The sequence below is a fragment of the Suncus etruscus genome, chromosome 4 (assembly GCF_024139225.1).
Source record: "Suncus etruscus isolate mSunEtr1 chromosome 4, mSunEtr1.pri.cur, whole genome shotgun sequence".
NCBI classification, from domain to species: Eukaryota; Metazoa; Chordata; class Mammalia; order Eulipotyphla; family Soricidae; genus Suncus; species Suncus etruscus.
In genome coordinates, this window is record NC_064851.1 from 146,720,469 (window position 1) to 146,745,325 (window position 24,857).

The window sequence follows — 24,857 nt, forward strand, 5'->3', positions numbered from 1 at the left end:
AGTGCAGATCCAAGAGTAACCCCTGAGCACCACCGGGTGTGACCCCAAAACCAAAATAAATGAAATATAGAGGCCAGAAATCAATCTCTGATACTATAAGACTTCCCTTCCCCCTCTGCTGGCTGTATGTACAACTCTCATCTCTTCTCTAGCACTCTGGGCTGCACCCAAAGGGCCTCATTACGAGCAATTCTAAGTCCCCTGAGCTCTACTGCCAGTGGCTCTATTAGAATTTTTTTGTTAAAAGTAACTGGCCCAGGCTTGATCACCGGCATCCCATATGGTCCCCTGAGCCTGCCAGGAGTGTAATTTCTGAGTGTAGAGCCAGATGTAACCTGAGTGCTAACCGGGTGTGCCCCCTCCTCCCCCCAAAAAAAAACTAATTTGGAAAGGATATAGTGGAATTTGTTTTAATTTTACAGTGCTTGGGAGGTCCTGGGTCCCCAGCACCAGGGGCCAGTGATTGAATGTGGGGGGTTGAGGTGCTGCTCAGACCCTGCTCTGTTGGGGAGTACCTGAGTTATGCCTCTGTTCTGCAATACTTAGTAGATCATGTGGTGCTGGAAATCAAACCGAGGTCAGGGCCATGATGGGCCTGTGTTCAAACTGATGGACTTTATAGGCCTATAGGATGGGATTTGTAGGTAGACTGAATTCAAGCTTGCATTCTGTCATTTGACTTGACTTGATTATTTTAGGTTAAGTTACTCAACTGTGGGCATTGAGTCAGACTACTGGGTTCCTTACATGCTGGTAGCATGACTGAGTCATTTTACCTCTGCAAATAAGCATAACTATCCAGGCTATATTACTCTAGCACATAAAACTCAGTAAGTGTTAGCTACTATTAATAGTCTAATTAGTAAATTATTTGATAAGATCCTAGAGTGGGACAGTCCAGGTTTCTTCATCCTCTGTCGAGAATTTCTGGAACTTTTCAAGGAGTTGTAAATTTGACACAGAACAAAATAATATAGGATAATGTATTGTAAAAATCCCTTTTTTTTTTTTTTTTGGTTTTTGGGCCACACCCGGTAACGCTCAGGGGTTACTCCTGGCTATGTGCTCAGAAGTTACTCCTGGCTTGGGGGACCATATGGGATACCGGGGGATCGAACCGAGGTCCGTCCAAGGCTAGCGCAGGCAAGGCAGGCACCTTACCTTTAGCGCCACTGCCCTGCTCCAAAAATCCCTTTTTCTATGTCCTTTGGTTTCTTCCATTTTCTTTTATTTTCTTAAAACGAGAACATGGAATGCAACATAGGTGGAACTGGAAGATATGTTAAATGAAGTAAGCCAGAAGAAGGAGCATAAGCACAGGATGATATCACTTGAATGTGGTATTTAGGGTAACTGGATGAGGGAATGCTGTGGTTCAAAGGGGGAAATAGCTAGATCACATACCTAGAGTATAGGGGGAAGGGAAGAAATAGAGTGGAAGGGAGTAGAGGAAGAGACAGATGAGAACTAATGGGGACACAGGGTCAAAGGTATTCAGGTACATCTTTAGGGTTAAGGAATGACAGACCTAAATATCCAAATATAGAATCATGAAATCTGATGAAATCATGAGATTTCATCATCACTGAAATCATGAGACCCAAATTTTCACAACCAAACTTAAAAAGGCACCAGTCAATTTGGCAGGCTGGGGGGATGGAGGAATATGAGAGAGACTCTGGGAACATTAGGAGAGAGAGCTTGATGCTGAAGGTAGGAGTTGGTGACTGGGTCATAGTATGTCAAGAATCTAACTGAATAACTGTAAACAACGGTGCTCTAGTAAAATAAATAAATAAAAAAACCCAAAACATGGAGAAATATTCCTTGAATCCTTGCCCTATAATGTGAAAAAATAAGTAAATAAAAACAGGGCCCAAGCTTGAGGGAAGGGCTCTGGTTGCATGCTATGCAAAGTAGGGGGCCCAGTTCCAAGGTGGGGGACCCCATTGGTTCCTTTGAGCACTCCAGATGAGGGGGGAAAAACACACACAGAAGAATATCTTTTTAGAAACCCAAAGAATGGATCCACTCCATCCATCATCCATCCACACAGTCTCTGGAAAATTCCTCCGAGCGAGCCAGCAGCGCCTCGAGGCAGAGGGAACAGCAACCACCTCCGCACCTCGCTGCGCGCCCAGCGCCCGCAGGGGAGGAGCCACACACGCTCACATCTCGCGCGATTTCCTCCACTTCTCGCGAGACTTCTTTCTCAGCACCGCCAGCTTCGCCTCGCCTCGCTTCGCCTCGTTTCACCTTTGCTCTCTCGCCTGCGTGGCCCGCGCGCGAGCCAGTTGGGGGCGGAGCCAGAGGCCTCACTCGCCCCGCCCCTCCCCTGCCGCCCCGCCCCGCCCCGCCCCGCCCGGCTCCCGGGAAAAGGCCGCCGCGCCGCTCCACGGGGACATGAGTCCCGCTCGGCGAGGGCTCGGCAGCGCGAGCGGCGGGAGGGCCGCCAGGTGAGGTGAGGGGAGCCGAGGTGGCGCGGGAAGCGGGGCCGGGCTGGCTGGACTCGGTCTGCACTGCGGGGTGAGGGGGGTCCCCGGCTTGGCGAGCTCGACGCAGCCAGGCCTCCCTCTCGCTGGCGTCGCCGCCGCCGGTGCCCGAAGATGCTGAGGAGTCCCCTGGCTTCCGCGGGCGGCGGCGGCGGCGGCCGGGGTCGTGGGTCAGGGGTCGGGGGTCAGGGGTCAGGGATCGCGCGGAGACGGGAGGGGCCGGCGCTGCGCGGATGAGAACGTTCACTCCGTCCCGAAGGCTGCTTGGTTCACCTGCATCCCGGACCCGCCCAGGACCGACGGGAGTTCGAATCCCGGCATCCCATATGGTCCCCCATCATCATCCCACCTGCCTGCCAGGAGGATCTAACCCCTGAGCGCTGCCGGTGTGACCCCGCAAAAACCAAAACAGAGCCCCAGGCGTGGGTTTGTTCAAGGCGTCACCCTGGTTGAGCTCTGCGCCCAACCCGATGCCCGGATGTCTCTCCAGCACGTTGGTGGGTAGAGTGGGGTACGGATGACAGGGGCACCCCTCGCCTCCAGAATCTGCATCTAGCCCCCCACCCACCCAATGAAATGCACTGAAATAAGGAGCATTCCAAAGAGTTCTGGTTCTTCTAGGAGGGTTTTTTTTGTTTTCTATTTTATTGGAAACATTTTAGGGTTTCCACCATCTCCTAAATGGGCAAGGCCAAGAGGCCTGGAGGCCGAACTCCAGATGCCCAGATGCCAGGTGTCAGTTTGGGGGCTTTGGTGAAGACTCAGACGCAACTTTATTTTTATTATTATTAATCATTAACAATAATATTAATTATAACCAATATTTAATATTATAGTTAATTATGATCATTAATTATAATATTAATAATAAATATTAGTTTTTGGTTTTGGGTCCCCACCGATGACACTCGGGTTACTCCTGGCTATGCAATGAGAAATCGCTTCTGGCTTGGGGGACCATAATATGGGATGCCAGAGGATCGAAGCCAGGTCCGTCCTAGGTCAGCTGCCTGCAAGGCAAACGCCCTGCCGCTGCACCACCGCTCAGGCCCCTCAGATGCAACTTGTATGCGAGAAAGAGAGCGAATGAGCTCCAGAAACTCAGCTCATATTTTGCTTTAGGACGCTTGGGTTATGATCCTGGCCGGCTCCTATGCTGGGAGTAGCCGCCAATCACCACCAGGTGTTGGCCCCGAACCAAAAAAAAAAAAAATTAATTAATAAAAGTAAAAGTTTTATTTATTTATTTTGTTTTTTGGGCCACATGCAGCGACGCTCTGGAGATACTTCTAGCTCTGTGCTCAGAAATCACTCCTGGCAGGCTCGGGACCATAAGGATACTGGGAATCAAACACGGGTGGGCTGCATGTAATGTAAATGCCATACCCAAATTGCTATTGCTCCAATCACCCTGCTAGGAAAAATTTCTGAGCATAGTCCCAGGAAAACCCAAGTGTTGCTGGGTGTGGCCCTCAAACCAACCAACCAACCAACCAACCAACCAACCAACCAACCAACCAACCAACCAACCAACCAACCAAAACCTCCCAATGAAAGTACTTACTAACTTTTTTGTTTTAGTTTATTGTTTTGGGGTCACACCCAGTGATCCACAGGGATCTTTTGGCAGTACTCAGGGAACCATGTGGGATGCTGGGGTTTGATCCCTGGTCAGCTATATGCAAGGCCCTACCCACTGTACTATCTAATATGGTCATTGTTCAGGGATTACTCATTCCTAATGGTACTAAGGTGACTATGCAGTACCAGTGATCAAACCCAGGACTCCTGCAAGCAAGGCATATGCTACAGCCCTTTACAGTATCTCCCAAGCCTGTTGTTGGGCATACCCGGTGGTGCTTAGGGGTTATTTCTGGCTCTGTGCTTTGAAATCATTCCTGTTAGGTTTGGGCGACCATATGGGATGCTGAGAATCGAACCCCGTTGTCTGTATGCAAAGCAAATGCCCTACCTACTGTGTTCTCACTCCAGCCCTCAAAATAAAAGTTTTAAATATTTTTTGTTTGTATTTGGTCCACACTTGGCAGTATTCAGGGGTTATTCCTGGCTCTGTGCTCACAAATAGCTCCTGGCAGGCTCGGGGGACCATATGGGATGCCAGGAATTGAACCACCATCGGTCTTGGGTTGGCCGTGCGCGATTACTACAGCCCCTTAAATTTTTTTTTCCTCGTATTTTTGGTTTTTGGGTCACACCAGGCGGCGCTCAGAAGTTACTCCTGGGACCGGAGAGATAGCATGGAGGGTAAGGTGTTTGCCTTTCATGCAGAAGGTCATCGGTTCAAATCCCGGCATCCCATATGGTTCCCTGAGCCTGCCAGGAGCGATTTCTGAGCATAGAGCCAGGAGTAACCCCTGAGTGACGCCGGGTGTGACCCAAAAAACCAAAAAAAAAAAAAAAATTAGAAGTTACTCCTGGCTCTGTACTCAGAAATTCTTGGCAGGCATGGGGGACCATATGAGATGCCGTGATTCGAACCACTATCTGTCCTGGATCGGCTGTGTGCAAGGCAGACGCCCTACCTCTGTGCTATCTGGCCCCTTAAATTGGTTTTTAACGATGCGATGCGTTTCTTGTGATTTTCAGTGTCATTCCTTCTACCCTTTTGTTTTTGGGCCACACCTGGTGATGTTCAGGGGTTACTCCTGGCTTTGCACTCAAGAATTACCTTTGGTGGTGCCCAGGGACTATATGGGACATGAGGAATCAAATGCCAGTCTGTCCTGCTGTACTATATCTCCAGCTCCTCTGGGCTTTTATCTGATTAAAAGTTGCAGAGATAAGAATTAAATCAAAGATGGTGGGTTTTTTTTGTTTTGTTTGTTTTGTTTGTTTTTTTTTGGGGGGCCCCACCTGGGGGCACTCGGGTTACTTCCAGCTCTCTGCTCAGAAATTGCTCCTTGCAGGCACAAGGGACCATATGGGATGCGGGGATTTGAACTACTGTTGGTCCTTAGTCACCTGAAAGGCAAACACCCTACCACTGTGCTATTTCTCTGCCCCCCCCCCTTTTCTTATTTTTTCTTGGTTTTTGGGCCACATCTGGCTATGCTCAGGGGTTAGTCCTGGCTCTGTGCTTAGAAATCACTCTTGCCAGGCTCAGGGAACCATATGGGATGCTGTGGATCGAATCCCGGTCCGCCATATGCAAGGCAAGTGCCCTACCCACTGTGCTATCACTCCATCCCCAGAGGTGTTGGTTTCTTTAGAAAAAACATTTCAGGGCCGGAGAGATAGCACAGCAGCCTTTGCCTTGCAAGCAGCCGATCCATGACCTAAGATGGTTGATTCGAATCCCAATGTCTCATGTGCCTGCCAGGAGCTATTTCTGAGCAGATAGCCAGGAGTAACCCCTGAGCACCGCTGGGTGTGGCCCAAAAACCAAAAAAAAAAAAAAAGAGAAAGAAAAAGAAAAAGCATTTCGTTCCCTTTGCTTTCCATATCTGCACAGTTTTGTGTGTGTTTTTGTCAAAAATTATATTCCTGGCCGGAGAGATAGCATGGAGGTAAGGCCTTTCATGCAGAAGGTCGGTGGTTTGAATCCCGGCATCCCATATGGTCCCCTGAACCTGCCAGGAGTTATTTCTGAGCATAAAGCCAGGAGTAACACCTGAGCGCTGCTGGGTGTGACCCCCCCCCAAATTATATTCCTGACAATAAAATTTGTTGTGTTTTTGTGTGTGTGTGTGTGTGCCTTTTAGGTTGTGAAATGTCATCAGTGAACTCACAACAGGAACATTTGTCCCAGTCAGATCCATCCCCATCGTCCAACTCATGTAGTTCCTTTGAACTATTAGACATGGATCCTGGCAGTTTGTATGAACCAGTTTCTCCTCACTGGTTTTATTGTAAGATTGTTGATTCTAAGGAAACATGGATTCCTTTCAACTCTGAGGATTCACAGCAGCTGGAAGAGGCTTATGGCTCTGGTAGGATCAAAATTACTTTCATTTCCCAGTTCTCATCTCTTGCAGATTATATTATTATCCCAGTAGTGATGCTATTAAAACAAGATTTTCTAGGTATTGCTTATAGATTTTCCTAAAAAGATAGACCTTACTACCCAGCCAATTTGTAATATTTAAGAATTTGGCCTGTATTTTGAAATTTGTAATTTGTATTCTAATTTCTGTATTGTTATGTAGTATTTCTTGAGTTTTAGCATATGTCCAGGTTTTGTTCTTAAAGGAGGCAAGGTGGGGCCGGAGTGATAGCACAGAAGTAGGGGGAAGGGCATTTGCTTTGCACATGGCCAACCCAGGTTCGATCCCTGGCAATGTTATATTAGAAAAAGAAGAAATGTAACTTTCTTTTTTTTGTTTTTTTGTTTTTTGGGCCACTCCTGGCGTTGCTCAGGGGTTACTCCTGGCTCTCTGCTCAGAAATAGCTCCTGGCAGGCACGGGGTACCATATGGGACACTGGGATTCGAACCAACCACCTTAGGTCCTGGATCGTCTGCTTGCAAGGCAAACACCACTGTGCTATCTTTCAATTTAACTTTCAATCAATTTTATGGAATTAGAAGGATGCTGTTGTTACTTGGTTTTCATGACTCATGGTGATTAATTTATTTCTTGTTGTTTGAATAAAAATATTTAGAAAAGCCTTCTTAGATAACTTAAAATTGAGGGAGGAGGCAGAGAGATTATACAGTGGGTAGGTCATTTGCCTTGGATGCAGTCTACCCTGCTTTGATCTCTGGCATCTCCTCTATGGTTCTCTGAGCCTACAAGGAGTGGCCTCTGAATCAGAGCAAGGAGTAATCCTTGAGCAGTTAGGTGTGACCCAAAAACGTACAACCTCCCGCCCCCCAATTTTTAAGATAGATAGTATAGGGATTAAAGTACCTGCTTTGCATACTGCTGATCCTAGTTTGATACCCAGCACCATGAGGAATGATGAGCACAGAACCAAGAATAAATTCTGAGTCCTGCCAAATGTGGTTCAAAATCCTTCCAAAATTAAAAAAAATTTTTTTTTTTCTTGGATCGGGGCCATAGAGATAGTATGCTTGCATTACACACAGATGACCCTTCTGGCATCTCAATGGACCCCTGGCACTGCCAGGAGTGATTCCTGAGTCCAGAGCCAGGAGGAACCCCTGAGCACTGCTGGGTGTGGCCCTAAAAAAACAAAAAAGGGAAAATTTTTTTGTTGGTTTGATAGTATAGGGGTTAAAGTGCCTGCCTTGCATATATGACTGATTCTGGTTAGATCTCTAGTACTTCATATGATCCCCTGAAGAGTACCAAGTTTGTCTCAACCCCTCACCCCACTAATTTTTTTTTATTTAAATCTTTATTTTGGGGCCATAAAGTTACCAGAGGCAACTTCTGGTAGTAGTGTTTAGGGGAATCATGTCATGCTGTGTGTGAAGCCCAAACCCTGGCATTTTACAAGGAAAGCATGCTCTTAGCTTAGCAAAGAAGGAAAGAAGGAACAAGGACATGGGCTTTTCCATAGGTGAGTGAAATGTGCCAGGTGCGTGCTTCAGGTTGAGATGCGGGTGGTCCCCAGGATAGATGTGCCATTTTGTTTAATGTTTAACCAAGCAGAACTTTATGTTTCATAAGGCTATATAGAATATAACTCAGTCTTGTATTTTGCAAAACTTATTTTGATATATACATGTTTCTTTCCTCCTTTCCAATCCTTGGTAGGAAAAGATTGTAACGGGAAAGTTGTACCCACTGATGGGGGCAGATATGACGTTCATTTGGGGGAGAGGATGCGGTATGCTGTATACTGGGACGAACTAGCTTCAGAAGTGAGACGGTGTACCTGGTTTTACAAGGGTGACAAAGATAATAAATATGTCCCTTATTCGGAGAACTTCAGCCAAGTGTTAGAGGTATTCCTTTTGACCCTTTTTAACTCATCTTTTCTTTAATGATCTTTATTTAATATCTTTTCTTCTTCATGAATAATTTTATGAAATTTCCAGAAAGAGTTCAGGTCCTTTTGCATCATGTTTTATATAAATTATTTTGCAAATTCCAGGATAAGTAATTTTTTTGCAAGGGCACTAATCCAGTTGTGCTTGGGTTCTGAGGCTTATTCACTGTGATTCTTGGAAGAAAGATCAGATCTTGTGTAAGGCCCTGCAGTGTACTGTGTTAAGTGGGTCACCAGGGCTACATGCAGTGCTAGAGATCAAATTTGAAACCTCTCATATGTAAGGCATGTGCTCTAGGTCTAAGATCAATCTCTTCAACTCCTATGATTAAATGAAATGTTCAAACTTTAAAATACTGTAGAAAGAATCCAGGAGGTATGGGGGCTGGAGAGATAGCATGGAGGTAAAGCGTTTGCCTTTCATGCAAGAGGTCATCGGTTCGAATCCCAGCGTCCCATATGGTCCCCTGTGCCTGCCAGGAGCAATTTCTGAGCATGGAGCCAGGAGTAACCCCTGAGCACTGCCGGGTGTGACCCAAAAACCACAAAAAAAAAAAAAAAAAAAAAAAAAAGAATCCAGGAGGTAGTACAGTGAGCAGAGTCCATACTAGGCATGTGTCTGACCTGAATCCAGGAGATAATACAGCGAGCAGAGTCCATACTACGCATGTGTCTGATTTCTATCTCTGGCTATAGTCCTCAAGGCTCCCTGAGCACTTGGGGTGCCTGGAAGACTAGCCTTATCAAAGTTGCCTGAGAAAGTCGAGCGTCTCATCTTTGGGGCCTTGAATCCAGCTACCAGCCCAGTTGGCTGATTCAATACTATGGAAACTATTATACCTTTAATTTAAAATGTTTCTCAAAAAATGTTTTTTTTGGGGGACTGGAGAGATAGCACAGCAGTAGGGCATTTGCCTTGCATGCAGCCAATCCAGGACAGACTGTGGTTCAAATCCCGGCATCCCATGCCTGCCAGGAGTGATTTCTTTTCTTTTTTTCTTTTTTTTTTGTTTCTGGGTCACACCCGGCAGTGCTCAGGGATTACTCCTGGCTCTATGCTTAGAAATTGCCCCCGGTAAGCTTGGGGGACCATATGGAATGCTGGAATTTGAACCACTGTCCCTTTTTTTTTTTTTTTTTTTTTGGTTTTTTGGGCCACACCCGGCGGTGCTCAGGGGTTAGTCCTGGCTGTCTGCTCAGAAATAGCTCCTGGCAGGCACGGGGTACCATATGGGACACTGGGATTCGAACCAACCACCTTTGGTCCTGGATCGGCTGCTTGCAGGGCAAACACCGCTGTGCTATCTCTCTGGGCCCTGAACCACTGTCCTTCTGCACGCAAGACAAACGCCTTACCTCTGTGCTATCTCTCCGACCCAGGAGTGATTTCTGAGCTCAGCCAGGAGTAACCCCTGAGTGCCGCCGCCGGGTGTAATCCCCCCAAAAACCAAAACCAAAAATGTTTCTTTAAAGTGATCATTATTTTTGTTTGTTTTTGTTTTTTTGTTTTTTGGCAGTGCTCAGGGGTTACTCCTGGCTCTGTGCTCAGAAATTGCTCCTGGCAGGCTCCAGGGACCTTATGGGATGCCAGGATTCGAAAATTATCCATCTGCATGCAAGGCAAATGCCCTACCGCTGTGCTATCTCTCTAGCCCTCAACGTGATCATTATCAATATAATACATTATTGTTGTAGAGGCTACATGTGATGGAGGTGTGGTGCTGGTGGTGGGACATATGATGCCAGGGATTCAATCCAGGGCCTCCTTAGACATGCAAGGCATGTGTTATATCAATTGAACCATATTTCTACCCCCATCATATTTGAATTTTTTTTTTATTGCTGGGTATTGAGCCCAGAGTTTTGTATGTATTCAAGGCTTGTGATTTGTCTGAGTCACCTCCTTGATGCCCTGTTGTTACTAGTTGAACCATGACCACAGAATGGGTTTTTGCTTTTTGGCTTTTATTTTTCTTAAACTAAAAACAGTCTGGATTTTGCTTTCTTTTTTTTTTTTTTAATTTATGGAAAGAAAAAATATATAAATTATGGACAGTGATCTCTAGTTTGTAGGATTTTTTTTTTCTTCTGGTTTTTAGGTCATACCCGGCAGCGCTCAGGGCTTACTCCTGACTCTAGGCTCAGAAATCACTCCTGGCAGGCTCGGGGGACCATATTGGATGCCGGGATTCGAACGAACGACCTTCTGAATGCAAGGCAAGCGCCTTACCTTTATGCTATCTCTCTGGCCTTGTTTGGAGGATGTAATTAAGAATACTTTTTTTTTTTTGGTTGGAGCAATAGCACAGTGGCAGGGTGTTTGCCTTGCATATGGCTGACTCTGGACAAACCCAGATTTGATCCTTGGCACCCACTATGGTCCCCTGAGCCTGCCAGGAGTGATATTCGAGCACAGAGCCACGAATAACCCGAGTGCTGTCGGGTGTGGCCCCAAAACAAAACGGAAAAAAAAATTTACATTCTTAAGTTTATGGAAAATATACTGTAAACTTATTGAAAGAAATGTGAACAGAATTTACTTCAGTTTAAATGATACAAGTAGGAAAAATTCTTTGCTATTTTCTCTTCTAATTTTAAAAAGATTATCAAATTTGATAAATTGGAGTAGATAACTCATATTTTAAATCAGTTTTCTTGTGAATAAAGTTCATTTTAAGAAAAATACATTAGAGAAATTTAATAAAATGTTTTTTGTTTTCAAGGAAACTTACATGCTTGCTATAATACAGGATGAATGGAAAAAGAAACTAGAGTCTCCTAATAGGGAAATTATTATATTACACAATCCAAAGGTAAGGAAAAATAAAACCTTTGTGTAATATGGGAGTAAAGGTTACTTTCATTTCTAAGGAAGATACTAGATTGTTTTGTTTTTTTTTAATAAAGGATTCTATTTAAAAAAAAGGATTCTATTTAGGATGATCTTTGAGAAATTTTATATATATTTATTTATATATTTTATATATTCTTCATAGTTAAGTAACTTAAAACTAAATAACTACTATTACTTATCCTGTTAAGCTAATATGAAAAAGAAGTTTTTAGGAGTGGGTTAGGGATGTGTGGTCAGTGATAAAGCATATACTTTGTATTATATCAGCAACCCCAAAAACACAAAGACAAAATTTTCTTAGGGAAAATATTGCTCTTGAGATGAAGAAGTCACTGAAATTATGTGGACTTCCATGTAATAGGGGATTGTTGAAAGATGGTTTTTGCATTTCTTAGTACAAAAAAGGCCTGATTAGGGATTGGGAATCATACTTTTCTGAATGGATAGACATGGCTTTAAAGTAGAATATCTTTATTGCCCTGATTTTTTTTAATGTTATATATTTAAGCTTATGGTGCATTACCAGCCAGTTGCAGGCTCTGATGAATGGGGTTCAACACCCACTGAGCAAGGTCGACCAAGAACAGTGAAGAGAGGGGTTGAGAACATCTCTGTGGACATTCATTGTGGTAATAATTTTTACTTTTCATTTCTGACACATTTTTATGACTTCAATGATGACCTTTTCCTATGAATTTGGATTTTCTCAGGCTTAAGAATAATCTTTTTTTAAATATATTTTTTATTTAAGTAACATGAATTAAGAATAATCTTTAATCTTATGACTTTATTCTAAATTAAGATCAAAGCCATGGGCCAGAGAGAATACAGGGATTAAGATATTTGCTTTGTATTCTACAAATACTGGTTCAGATTTCTTGCACTGTACCACATATGATCCCTTGAGCACTGGGTCACTCCTGATCACAATTCCAGGAATAACTATGGCTCTAAAAAGCATGCCCTCGACTCCACCTCTTGACCCTGAAAAGGTCACATCACCTATAAAGAATCTTAGGAGGAGGCTGGAGTGATAGCACAGCAGAAGGATAATTTGCTTTACATGCGGTTGCCTTGACCCGGGATGGACCCAGGTTTGATTCCCAGCATCCCATATGGTCTCCTGAGCCTGCCCAGAGTGATTTCTGAGTGCAGAGCCAGGAGTAACCCCTAAGTGCCACTGGGTGTGGCCTAAATTCCACACCTCCCCAAAAATAAGAATCTTAGGAAGTCTCTTACAAAGTTGCTAAGTATATATAGGAGTTTGGGTAAAATTTGGCAATATAAATCAGGTAGACATTAGGACAGATGAACTGATTTAATCCTAAATTCTAAGAAGAGTGATTCTACCTACTTGATTAGAAATTTATTCCTGGGCCTGGAGAGATAGCACAGCGGTGTTTGCCTTGCAAGCAGCTGATCCAGGACCAAAGGTGATTGGTTCGAATATGGTACCCCGTGCCTGCCAGGACCTATTTCTGAGCAGACAGCCAGGAGTAACCCCTGAGCACCGCCGGGTGTGGCCCAAAAAAAACAAAAACAAAACAAAAAAACAACAAAAAAAATTATTCCTGTTAAATCCTTAAAGATTTTGAACTGAGGAAAACTTTTTCAGTTGCACCTTGATGTCTAAATGGGGCCATTTATGATTGGTTTTACAATATACTTTGTTGTTGTTGTCATTGTTGGGGTGCCTGGAGGACTCTAGCCTTATCAGAGTTGCCTGGGTAAGTTAAGTGTCACATCCATGGGCCCTTGAATTAAATTCCCAGCCCAGTTGGCTGATTCACTACTATGGTGCTCAGATATTATTCCTTGCTCTGCACTTGGGAATTATTCCTGGCAGTGCTTAAATCTATATGAGATGCTGGGGATCAAACTTGGGTCAGCCATATCTAAAGAAGATGGCTACTTTGGTATACTACCTTTCTTGCCCCTGGTTTTATAATATACTTAACTGGATTATAAAATTTCTTTTATTTTACAGAGGCTTGTCTCTTGGACAGAATCTTAGACTTAGGGTAATTTAAAAGATGAGTTTAAAATTTTAGTTCTGGGGCCGGAGCAATAGCACAGCGGAATGGTGTTTGCCTTTCACGCGAACGACCTGGGAGGAACAGGTTCAATCCCCAGCATCCCATGTGGTTTCCTGTGCCTGCTAGGAGTGATTTCTGAGTGCAGAGCCAGGAGAAACCCTTGAGCATCGCAAAGTGTGGCCCAAACACTCTCCCCCAAAAATAAAATAAAATTTCAGTTCTGTTATATGTTATATATTTAAGAGACTGGGTATGTGACTCAGAGCACCTGCCTTCCATGTTAGGCCTGGTTTCAATTTCTTCACTGTTTTGTACCATGATCACTATTGATATGGCTCAACAACACCCATTCCAATATATAGTATTAGAGGGCTGGAGAGATAGCTCAAAGCACATTGCTTGAGTTACATCAACCCTAGGCTTCATCCTGACACCACATGGTCCTCTGAACACCTCTGGGAGCAATAGCTAAGCACTGCAGTATTTGATTCAAGCATTCTTCCCACCCCACAGACACAAAAGAATATTAGCTAAAATATACTACTGTTAAATTGTTTGACATAGCTGCACTATGGTTGTATATAAGATTATAACAAATATATATTTGCAATCTGATCCTGTTTGAAATCTGTTCCCAAATAATTCCGGAAAGTAAATATATGATTTATATACATATAAAAGGCAAGAGATTAAGAAACCAAATGTGGTCAATGTTAATATTCAATATATATATATATATATATATATATACACACACACACACACACATATATATGTAAACTGTAGGGGATATTCCATATTACTTATTCAGATTCTCCTTAAGATTGCAGTTAATAGTAAAAATATTTTTTTGGGGGGGGGCCACACCCGGCATTGCTCAGGGGTTACTCCTGGCTATCCGCTCAGAAATAGCTCTTGGCAGGCACGGGGGACCATATGGGACACCGGGACTCGAACCAACCACCTTTGGTCCTGGATCGGCTGCTTGCAAGACAAACACTGCTGTACTATCTCTCCGGGCCCAGTAAAAATATTTTTACAGTTTTTTTTGGGGGGGTAGGAGGCATGTTTGGGCCACATTTGGTGGTACTCAGAGGACCATATGTGTTGCTAGGGATCTGACTGGGGTCAGCTACATGCAAGACAAGTGCCTTAACCTTTTTCTTTGTGTTTTTTTTTTCCTTTATAACTTAAAACTTTTTAATATTTATTTAAGATAAATCAATTTTATTAAGTAGTTAAATATTAGAAGACAATTTATTTCCTTTAAGATATTTGCTTATAGTGCCAGTGAGGTGGTGCTAGAGGTAAGGTGTCTGCCTTGCAAGCGCTAGCCAAGGAAGGACCGCGGTTCGATCCCCCGGCGTCCCATATAATTCCCCCCAAGTCAGGGGCAATTTCTGAGCGCTTAGCCAGGAGTAACCCCTGAGCATCAAATGGGTGTGGCCCCCCCCCAAAAAAAAGATATTTGCTTATATTAACTTGCCTATATTTATCACTTATTTATTGTGAATGTTTGAGTTTTAGAACGCATGATTTGCTATGTAGAATGATTTTTCTTTCTTTTTTCATTCATAGGGGAACCTTTGCAAATAGATCACTTGGTTTTTGTAGTCCATGGGATTGGACCAGCTTGTGATCTCCGCTTTAGAAGCATCGTACAGTGTGGTAGGTTTGCAAAGCATGTGAGTTTAGAATATCTAAATCAGCTTGATTCTTAGTTTAGACCTATTGTAACAGTATATTTCTTAGGCTAATAGTCTTTTAACAATTTTTTGTGAAGTGAGTCATGGAGTGATATAGACATAGAATAATCCCACTTATTTCTGGGATATTAAACAAAAAGATAGTATGGTAATAATATCCAAAGACAAAAGAAAGAAATAACTACACTAACAACTACCATGACAATGTTAATGAGTGAGAGAAATAGAATGCCTGTCTTGAATACAAGTGGGGGGTGGGAGGAGGAGGGAGATAGGGGTCATTGGTGATGGGAATGTTGCACTGGTGAAGGGGGGGGTGTTCTTTTTATTACTGATACCCAACTACAACCATGTTTGTAATCATGGTGTTTAAATAAAGATACTATTAAAAATCAAAAGCAGACAAAAGTGGGCCGGGCAGTGGCGCTAGAGGTAAGGTGCCTGCCTTGCCTGCGCTAGCCTAGGACGGACCGTGGTTCGATCCCCCGGTGTTCCATATGGTCCCCCAAGCCAGGAGCGACTTCTGAGTGCATAGCCAGGAGTAACCTCTGAGCGTCACTGGGTGTGGCCCGAAACACCAAAAAAAAAAAACAAACAAAAAAAAAAACAGACAAAAGTGAGGAGGACTAGGAGGATCAGTCAGATCCTCTAGGAAGCTTGCCACAAAAAATATGGGATAGGGAAGAGAAGAGTCCACTTTGACAGTGATAGTTGGAAGTGATTGCTCTGGACAAGAACTGGGTGCTTTAAGGAAATACAGTGATATGCATGATACCCCTCAGTAACAATTTTGCAAATCACAGTGTATAAAAGAAAAACAGTAGAAGAAAAATATCTGCCCTACAGACAGGTCGGGGGAGAGGGAAATGTGTACTGGTGAAAGGATGGGTGTTGGACGTTGTATGACTGAAATCCATTCTTTGTAACTGTATATCATGGTGATACAATTAAATTATATTAAAAAATAATGTTGATATAATTTAGGCTTGCTCTTCAAGCCCATGTTTTCTCTTGAACACGGATCTTGCTTTCTGTCTCTATTTCTTTGCTTGCTTATTTCCATGCTGGAAAAGCCTATTTTCTTTCTTGAACATTTTCCCCTCATTCTCTTACATCTTTTTGTTTGTTTTGTTTTTTGGTCACACCTGGCAGCGCTCAGGGGTTACTCCTGGCTCTATGCTCAGGAATCGCTCCTGGCAGGCTCTGGGGACCATATGGGATGCCGGGATTCGAACCACTGACCTTCTGCATGCAAGGCAAATGCCTTACCTCCATGCTATCTCTCTGGCCCCTCTCTTACATCTTTCTAAGCAACTTTTGTTCAGCAAAAAATACCATGTATCAGGGCTAGAAAGATAGTGGGTAAGATACTTACTGGCCTTGCATAAGGTCGATCTGCAATTCCCTGCATCTATATGACCCTGTGAAAGCATCGCCAGGAGTGACCCTGAGTGTGTAGAGCCAGTAGCAAGCCTTGAACATAGCCAGGAGTGACCCTCAAACCAAACCAAACCCCCAAAACTACCTTGCATCACTTAAAAAAATGATGATGTAATTTTGTGGAATTTAACTTCAGCCACTTTTGTAACTATATTATGATAAACCTTTTGATATTCTAATTGATATATTAGGTCAGTGGTTTTCAATCTGTTTTACCGCCTGCAGTTAAAAACCCCTGATGCAGGCCACTAGTATAATTCAATCTTGAAAGGTAGCAGTCTTTAAACTTGATAGCAATTAAAGTGTTTCTGTCCCAGTTTGAGGGTCTTATTCCCTACTAATGCAACTAAATATAAACTTTCAGGTTAAAATTGATAAGATATAAATTTCAGCATGTTTTAAAAAGCTGAAATATTGGGGCCGGAGAGATAGCATAGAGGTAGGTGTTTGCCTTGCATGCAGAAGGACGGTGGTTCGAATCCCAGCATCCCATATGGTCCCCCGAGCCTGCCAGAGCGATTTCTGAGTGTAGAGCCAGGAGTAACCCCTGATCACTGCCGGGTGTGACCTCAAAACAAACAAACAAACAAAAAACAAAACTGAAATATTGAGCAGTAGTTGGTTTTTTTGGTTTTGTTTTGGGGCCACTCCCAGTGTTGCTCAGGGGTTACTCCTGGCTCTGCACTCAGGTGTTACTCCTGGAAAGTTTAGGGGACTATATGGGATACTGAGCATCCAATCTGGGTCAGCTGTATGCAACGCTAACGCTCTACCCAGGCTGTACCATTGCTCTGATTCTCTAAGCACTGGTGGTTTCTAAAAACCAGAATATTAGGATAGGAATCTGACTTTGAGGTCTTTTGCAGTACTGATAAGATTTAAAAAATTGAAACAGGGGCCCGGAGAGATAGCACAGCGGCGTTTGCCTTGCAAGCAGCCGATCCAGGACCAAAGGTGGTTGGTTCGAATCCCGGTGTCCCATATGGTCCCCTGTGCCTGCCAGGAGCTATTTCTGAGCAGACAGCCAGGAGTAACCCCTGAGCACTGCCGGGTGTGACCCAAAAACTAAAAAAAAATTGAAACAGTTTTTTTAACCTACAGTAGAAGTTCTGAATTTAACTTTTCCTTTAATGTAATGTTTTATGTGATAAAAGCTGTTTCTATTTCAAAGAAATATCTTTTTATATTGATACCGGCAAATTTTCCTGAATATCTTTTTGCTGTATTTGAATCAAGTTAATATGTATGCTAAGTCTATATTGATGATGTAATTACATGGTTTGTCATTTTTCTCTGTTGATGCTTAAGTTAATCTTCTCTTACAGTTAATGATTTTCGAAGTGTTTCTTTGAACCTGCTGCAAACACATTTTAAGAAAGCTCAGGAAAATCAACAGATTGGGAGGGTAGAATTTCTTCCAGTCAACTGGCATAGTCCTTTGCATTCTACTGGAGTGGATGTGTGAGTAATACTTTTTTTTTTTTTTTTTTTTTTGCGGGGATAGTCGTAGGGATTATGCCTCCCCAATAGTGTGATTTGGAAAGGACTTGCAGTGCTAGCAGGGAAGGTGCCCTCCTAATGATATTTGGCCTGAAAGTGTGAGCCGAATGGTTCTATTGTTGGTTGGGATGTGGTGCTGCTAGGGTCTGGCGGTGCTGGGAGCCAGTAGGGCCACATCCAGCTGTCTGGGAATGGGGATTGTACTTAGCTGGGATAGAACCAGAGCTTTGTTTTTTGCAAGACATATGCTTCAGAGCTTTGAGCTACATTCTCACTCCCATACTAATGTTTGATTTGTTGACTAGAATTGTAGTATGTTTTCTGATCATGCTTAGTGGCATTTCTGCTATGGATTATTGTATATTTAAAATTTATTTAACCTAGAGAGTTTTTTACTTTTTGCTGTGCTCAGTATTTATTTCTGACCCTGGCAGTGTTTGAAAGATCACATATGATGCTGGGATTCAACGCAGGTTACCTGTGTGCAGTATGGGTACTTTATTCTATCTGTCTGCACCAAGTTTTGTACTTCTGTTTCTTTTTCTTAGTTTTGTATGATTAAGTGTTATTAAAGGTTAAGTAGCCAGGGTTAAAGGTAATAAACTGTGTGTAATAGGTGTTTATTCTGCTTTATTTAACCATTAATATTTATTACAATAGACTTTTTTTTTCTTTTTGTGGCTTTTGGGCTGCATCCGATGGTCCTCAGGGGTTACTCCTGGCGGGCTCAGGGACCATATGGGATGTTAGGGATTGAACCTGGGTCAGCCATGTAAAAGGCAAATGCACTACCCACTGCTATTGCTCCAGCCCCACAACAGACTTTAAAATTTTATTTTATTTTTTAATTTATTTTTGATTAATATCTCTATTTAAACACCATGATTACAAACATGTTTGTAGATGGGTTTCAGTTATAAAAAGAACACCCCCCTTCACCAGTGCAACATTCCTACCACCAATGACCCCCTAACCTTCCTCCCCCACCCCTGCCTGTATTTGAGATAAGCATTATATTTCTCTCACTACCATTGTCATAATAGTTGTCAGTGTAGTTATTTCTCTAACTGAACTCACCACTCTTTGTGGTAAACTTCATACCGTGGGCTGATCTTGCCAGCCCTCTTTCCTATTGTCTGTGGGTATTATTAAAATGATGTCTTTTATTTTTCTTAAATCCCATAGATGAGTGAGACTGTTCTGTGTCTCTCTCTCCTTCTGACTTATTTCTCTCAGCATAATAGTTTCCATGTTCATCCACGTATAGGAACATTTCATGACTTCATTTTTTTCTGACGACACAACAGACTTTTTTAAAAGCATATAATGGCAAAGTTGAACTCTTTGTTTCTTGTCCCATACCCAGTAGTGCAATGATTTTGTCCACATCTTCAGATATCAAAAGTTAACCATACCTCAAGAAGTACAAAGTTGGGGCTGTAGAGATAGCATGGAGGTAAAGTGTTTGCCTTGCATGCAGAAGGTCAGTGGTTCAGATCCCGGTGTCCCATATGGTCCCCTGAGCCTGCCAGGATCGATTCCTGAGCGTAGAGCCTGGAGTAACCTCTGAGTGCTGCCAGGTGTGATCCCAAAACCAAAAAAAAGGATGTACAAAGTTGATAGTTTTTTTGTTTGTTTTTTGTTTTTGGGCCACACCCCATGATACTCAGTCAGGGGTTACTCCTGGCTATGCGCTCAGAAATCGCTCCTGGCTTGGAGGACCATATGGTAGGTGAGAGGATCGAACCATGGCCTGTCCTAGGATAGTGCAGGCAAGGCAGACGCCATACCGCTTGTGCCACCACTGGCCCAGATAGTTATTTTTTGTGACAATACTTAAATAATGTTTCCCCAGAATTGGAGAGAAAAGAAACCCCAAACATTGTTAGCAATTATAACCTGAAATATAATTAGTACAATGACCTTTAAGTTACGTCTTTCTTCTTCTTTTTTTTTTTTTTTGTGATTTTTTTGGGTCACACCCAGCAGTGCTCAGGGGTTATTCCTGGCTCCAGGCTCAGAAATTGCTCCTGGCAGGCACGGGGGACCATATGGGGTGCCGGGATTCGAACCGATGACCTCCTGCATGAAAGGCAAACGCCTTACCTCCATGCTATCTCTCCGGTCCCAGGCTTTCTTCTTTATTAGATTTTTTTGTTTGTTTGTTTTGATTTTTTGGGTCACACCTGGCAGTGCTCAGGTTACTCCAGGCTCTATGCTCAGAAATTGCTCCTGGCAGGCTCTGCGGACCACATGGGATGCTGGGATTCGAACCACCAACCTTCTGCATGAAAGGCAAACACCTTACCTCGATGCTATCTCTCCAGCCTCAAGTGATGCCTTTCTTTTTTCGTTTGTTTTGTTTTTTTGGTTTTTGGGTCACAGCTGGCAGCGCTCAGGGGTTACTCCTGGCTCTATGCTCAGAAATTACTCCTGGCAGGCTCAGGGGACCATATGGGGTGCTGGGATTCTAACCACTGACCTGCATGAAAGGCAAACGCCTTACCTCGCATGCTATCTCTCCGGCCCCTCTTTTTTTTTTTTTTTGGGTCACACCCGGCGGCACTCAGGGGTTCCTCCTTGCTCTATGCTCAGAAATCACTCCTGGCAGGCTCAGGGGACCATATGGGATTCCAGGATTCGAACCACCGACCTGCATGAAAGGCAAATGCCTTACCTCCATGCTATCTCTCCGGCCCTAAGTGATGACTTTCTTAAATCGCACTTTTTTTTTTTTTTTGGTTATTGTGCCACATGCAGCAGTGCTCAGGGGTTACTTCTGGCTCTGCACTCAGGAACACTATTGGCAGTGCTTGAGGACCATATAGGATACTAGGGATTGAACCTAGATCAGCCACGTGCAAGGCAAATGCCCTACCTGTTGTGCTATCACTCTGGTCTGTTGCAGAAAATTTTATAAATGCCAAATTTAAATTTCGTGGTTATAGCAGAAAAGATTGTCATACCCAGCAATACTCTAGGATTACTTCTGTTCTGCATTCAGGAATTACTCCTGGCTGAGCTTGGGGGACTATATGGGATGCTGGGGATTGAATTAGGTTTGGCTGCATGTGAGGCAAGTGATCTACCCACTTTACTGTCTCCATTAAGAATTTTCAGCTGTGGACTCTTTCGAAAGAAGTGTGTAATAGGGCTGGAGAGATAACAAAACGGTAGGGCGTTTGCCTTACACACAGCTGATCCAGTACACACGGTGGTTCGAATCTTGGCATCTTATATGGTCCTCCATGTCTGCCAGGAGTGATTTTTGAGCACCACCAGGAGTGACCCAAAACCAAAAAAAAAAAAAAGTGTGTAATAAAGTTATGGTACAGAACTTGCATGGTTCTTTGGAAGATAAAGGAAAGTGAGCACATTTCCATGCTGTTCTTAGAAATGGCTTTTCTAGGACTGGAGAAATAGTATGTGCTTGCTTTGCACATAGAGAACCTGGATTCAGCCCAAGCACTGTATATGGTTCCCCAAACATTGCCAGAAGTGATCCATCATGCATGACAGGAGCCAAGTCCTAAGGACCGCCGAGTGTGTTTCCAAAGCAAAAATGGAAAGAAGAAAATAAAAAGGAAATGGTTTCCCTATGCCTTTCAATTGACACAATATCCTTTATCTTTCTGTGGTTTGGACTATGCTCTGTTGTGGTGTTGCTGTTACTTGGTATGGAGTTTGTACTTTCCTATTTGAGCTGATTCACAAGAAGTGACTTAGAACATGTTCTCACTATATATAGTATATATATGCAGTTGAATCTTTTTTTTTTTTTTTTTTTGGTTTTTGGGCTACACCCTGTGACGCTCAGGGTTACTCCTGGCTATGCGCTCAGAAGTTGCTCCTGGCTTCTTGGGGGACCATATGGGACACCGGGGGATCGAACCGCGGTCCGTCCTAGGCTAGCGCAGGCAAGGCAGGCACCTTACCTCCAGCGCCACCGCCCGGCCCCATCAGTTGAATCTTTGAGAACGTTTCTGGGAGTTTTGAGGAAACTTGAACTTTATATTTAGACTATACAAGCAAAATCCTTTTTTTAGACTATACCAACAAAATCCTTTTGTTTTGTTTTGGGGTCACACTCAGTGGTGCTCAAGGTTTATTTCTGTCTCTGCACTCAGGGATCACTCATGGTGAGCTTGGCATGGTGGGGTTTGAATCCAGGTCAGCTGTGTGCAATCAGGGCTGCGGAGTTGGTAGATAACAGGACTGTGGAGTCGGTAGATAAATGCTCTGACTCCGACACCCGAGTCCTCAGTTTTTTGAACTTCTGACTCCTCGACTTCAGCTCCGCAGCCCTGCGACACTCTACCCACTGTAGTGTCTAGTTCCATATCATCCTTTTTTTTTGTTTGTTTTTGGTTTTGGGTTTTGGGCCAAACCCGGCAGCGCTCAGGGGTTACACATGGCTATCTGTTCAGAAATTGCTCCTGGCAGGCATGGTTGGGACCACACGGAATGCTGGGATTCGAACCACCTTTGATCCTGGGTCAGCTGCTTGCAAGGCAAATGCCCTACCGCTGTGCTTGAGCCCCATGAGCATCCTTTTTTGAGATGTGGATTCTGATTTTGACTTTGGCCTCTAGCTGACTCACTTTATTTCATCTTTTGGAATTTTATATTGTTAGTTTTGGGGCAGTCCTTAGGGGTTACTCCTTGCTCTGTGCTTAGAAATTACCCCTGGCAAATTATCCTGGGAGACCATGAGGGATGGCAGAGATGGAACCTGGGTCAATGGCTGCAAGGCAAATGCCCTACCAGCTATGTTCTCACTCCAGCCCTAATCTTTTAGAAATTTTTCATTGTTAGATAGAGCTGGTCAGTTTATCATTTGACTTGTAATTTTAAAAATAATACCTAATGTTGAGAATTCTATAAAAAGCCCCTGTGTTTTTTCTAAGTGTTTCATTTTAGAGAGTTATATGCATAAAAGCAGTATATGTAGTAAATTTTCATGTGTTGATTATGATTACCTACTCTCACTTTGCCAAAACACATCTTCCCTGTTCTTCACCCCCTCTTGCTTGTTTTTTGGGCCACTCTCAAAGATGCGTAGGGGTTACTCCTGGCTCTGCATTCAGAAATTACCTACAGCAGGCTCAGGGGACCATGTGGGATACCAAGGATTGAACCTGGGTTGGCCATGTGCAAGGCAAACTGCCTACTACTACCACCTATTACTACAACAAACTACCTACCCACTATGCTCCGGCCCCTTGTCTGCCCTTTTTTTTTTTATCTTTATACCTATGTCTACTGGCCATCTTCCATTATGTACATATTTTTTCTCCTTCCCTTCCTTGGTTGTTGCTACTGTTATGACTATTTCACACCCTTGATCTTGGTGTTCACACACACTACCATGTTGCTTACTGGGGTCACATGCTTCAGTGGCAGTTGGTTTGGTCCCAAACAGCAGTTCTTTCAGGATTGTGGCACATGTAATGTCAGGAGGGATCAAACTCACGGTCTTGAGACAAGGAAAGCTCAAACGACTTGAGTGCATGGTCTCCACCTCTGGGAGTGACCGCAGATCACAGAGCCCCTGAGCACCACTGTGGCCTCAATAAACAAAACCCCCAAATAACCCAAACATGTACCTTTATTCTTCTCAGCCATTCTCTGTCCTCCCCACCTTGTTATTTTGGAGTAAATCTTAGACTGCCTATCATTTCATCTTTAAATGTTTCTGTTTGTAGATATTGTTGTTTTAGTTTGATTTGGGACCTGGTAGTGCTCAGTGCTTTCTGGCTCTGTGGTTCAAGGTTTATTCCCAACAGGGTTTGGAGTCTGTGGTGCTGGGAATTGAATCTGGTTAGTTTATATATCTTAATGTAATGAAGAAATACATTTATAATACAATTACTGCATCTAGAAAATTCTTTATGCCCCCTTTATGACATAGGCCACAATGTGGTGGACAGGGTTTGAATAAAGCTGATACTTCCTGATGCCTGTCTCTGGATGAGTCTGATTCTGCCGTTCACCTAAACCTGGGACCCGCCAGCTGAATGGGGATTGCGGAGCCACGTGGCCTGGGATGACAGAGAAAAATCCCTCTATCCATCCACCTCCATCCTTCACCATCCAGCCCCATCGTTAATTATTTAATGCTACACTATTTGACTCTTCTCCCCATTTTTGGATAGTGCTTAATGTTTTTCTTTTGTGGTTTTTGGGTCACACCTGGCAGTGCTCAGGGGTTATTCCTGGCTCCAGGCTCAGAAATTGCTCCTGGCAGGCACGGGGGACATATGGGGCGCTGGGATTCGAACCGATGACCTCCTGCATGAAAGGCAAACGCCTTACCTCCATGCTATGTCTCCGGCCCCTTAATGTTTTTCTTATAGAGTTCTACCACTGTTTCATGTAACTTTTTTTTTGGGGGGGGGTGACACTCAGCAGCACTCAGGGGTTACTCCTGGCTCTGTGCTCAGAAATCGCTCCTGGCAGGCTCGGGGGGCCATATGGGATGTCAGGATTCGAACCAATGAATGAAAGGCAAATGCCTTACCTCCATGCTATCTCTCCGAACATTTTATGTAACTTTTATATTAACCCTTTGTCAGATGAGTGATGGGCAAATAATTTCTTCCAGTCTTTGGGGCTATTTTTATATTCTGGTCATCGTTTACTTTGTGGTGCAGAAACTTCTTAATTTAATGTTGTTCCATTTGTTTATTTTTTTATTTTTTAATTTTTTTTGGTTTTTGGGTCATACCCAGCAGTGCTCAGGGGTTCCTCCTGGCTCTACGCTTAGAAATTGCTCCTGGCAGGTTTGGGGGACCATATGGGATGCCAGGATTCGAACTACCGTCCTTCTGCATGCAAGGCAAATGCCCACCTCCATGCTATCTCTCCGGCCCCTGTTCTTTTTTTATATACATTTTTATATATATATATATA

At 43.5% G+C, this 24,857-nt stretch overlaps 1 protein-coding gene across 2 annotated transcripts in view; it reads left to right on the top strand.

Moving 5' to 3' along the window:
• The first annotated feature begins 2,338 nt into the window (after positions 1–2,338).
• The window catches only part of DDHD2 (DDHD domain containing 2), a 40,122-nt gene continuing 17,603 nt past the window's right edge, over positions 2,339–24,857 (top strand). The window contains exons 1-7 of one of the 2 annotated variants that reach the window (XM_049771822.1): positions 2,339–2,461; positions 6,215–6,442; positions 8,175–8,365; positions 11,133–11,222; positions 11,772–11,892; positions 14,878–14,967; positions 17,771–17,906. In XM_049771822.1, coding sequence (XP_049627779.1) covers positions 6,223–6,442; positions 8,175–8,365; positions 11,133–11,222; positions 11,772–11,892; positions 14,878–14,967; positions 17,771–17,906 — 848 coding nt within the window. In that variant the 5' untranslated portion in view covers positions 2,339–2,461; positions 6,215–6,222. The remainder of the gene's footprint in view (positions 2,462–6,214; positions 6,443–8,174; positions 8,366–11,132; positions 11,223–11,771; positions 11,893–14,877; positions 14,968–17,770; positions 17,907–24,857) is intronic. The other variant, XM_049771821.1, reaches the window with a different exon arrangement.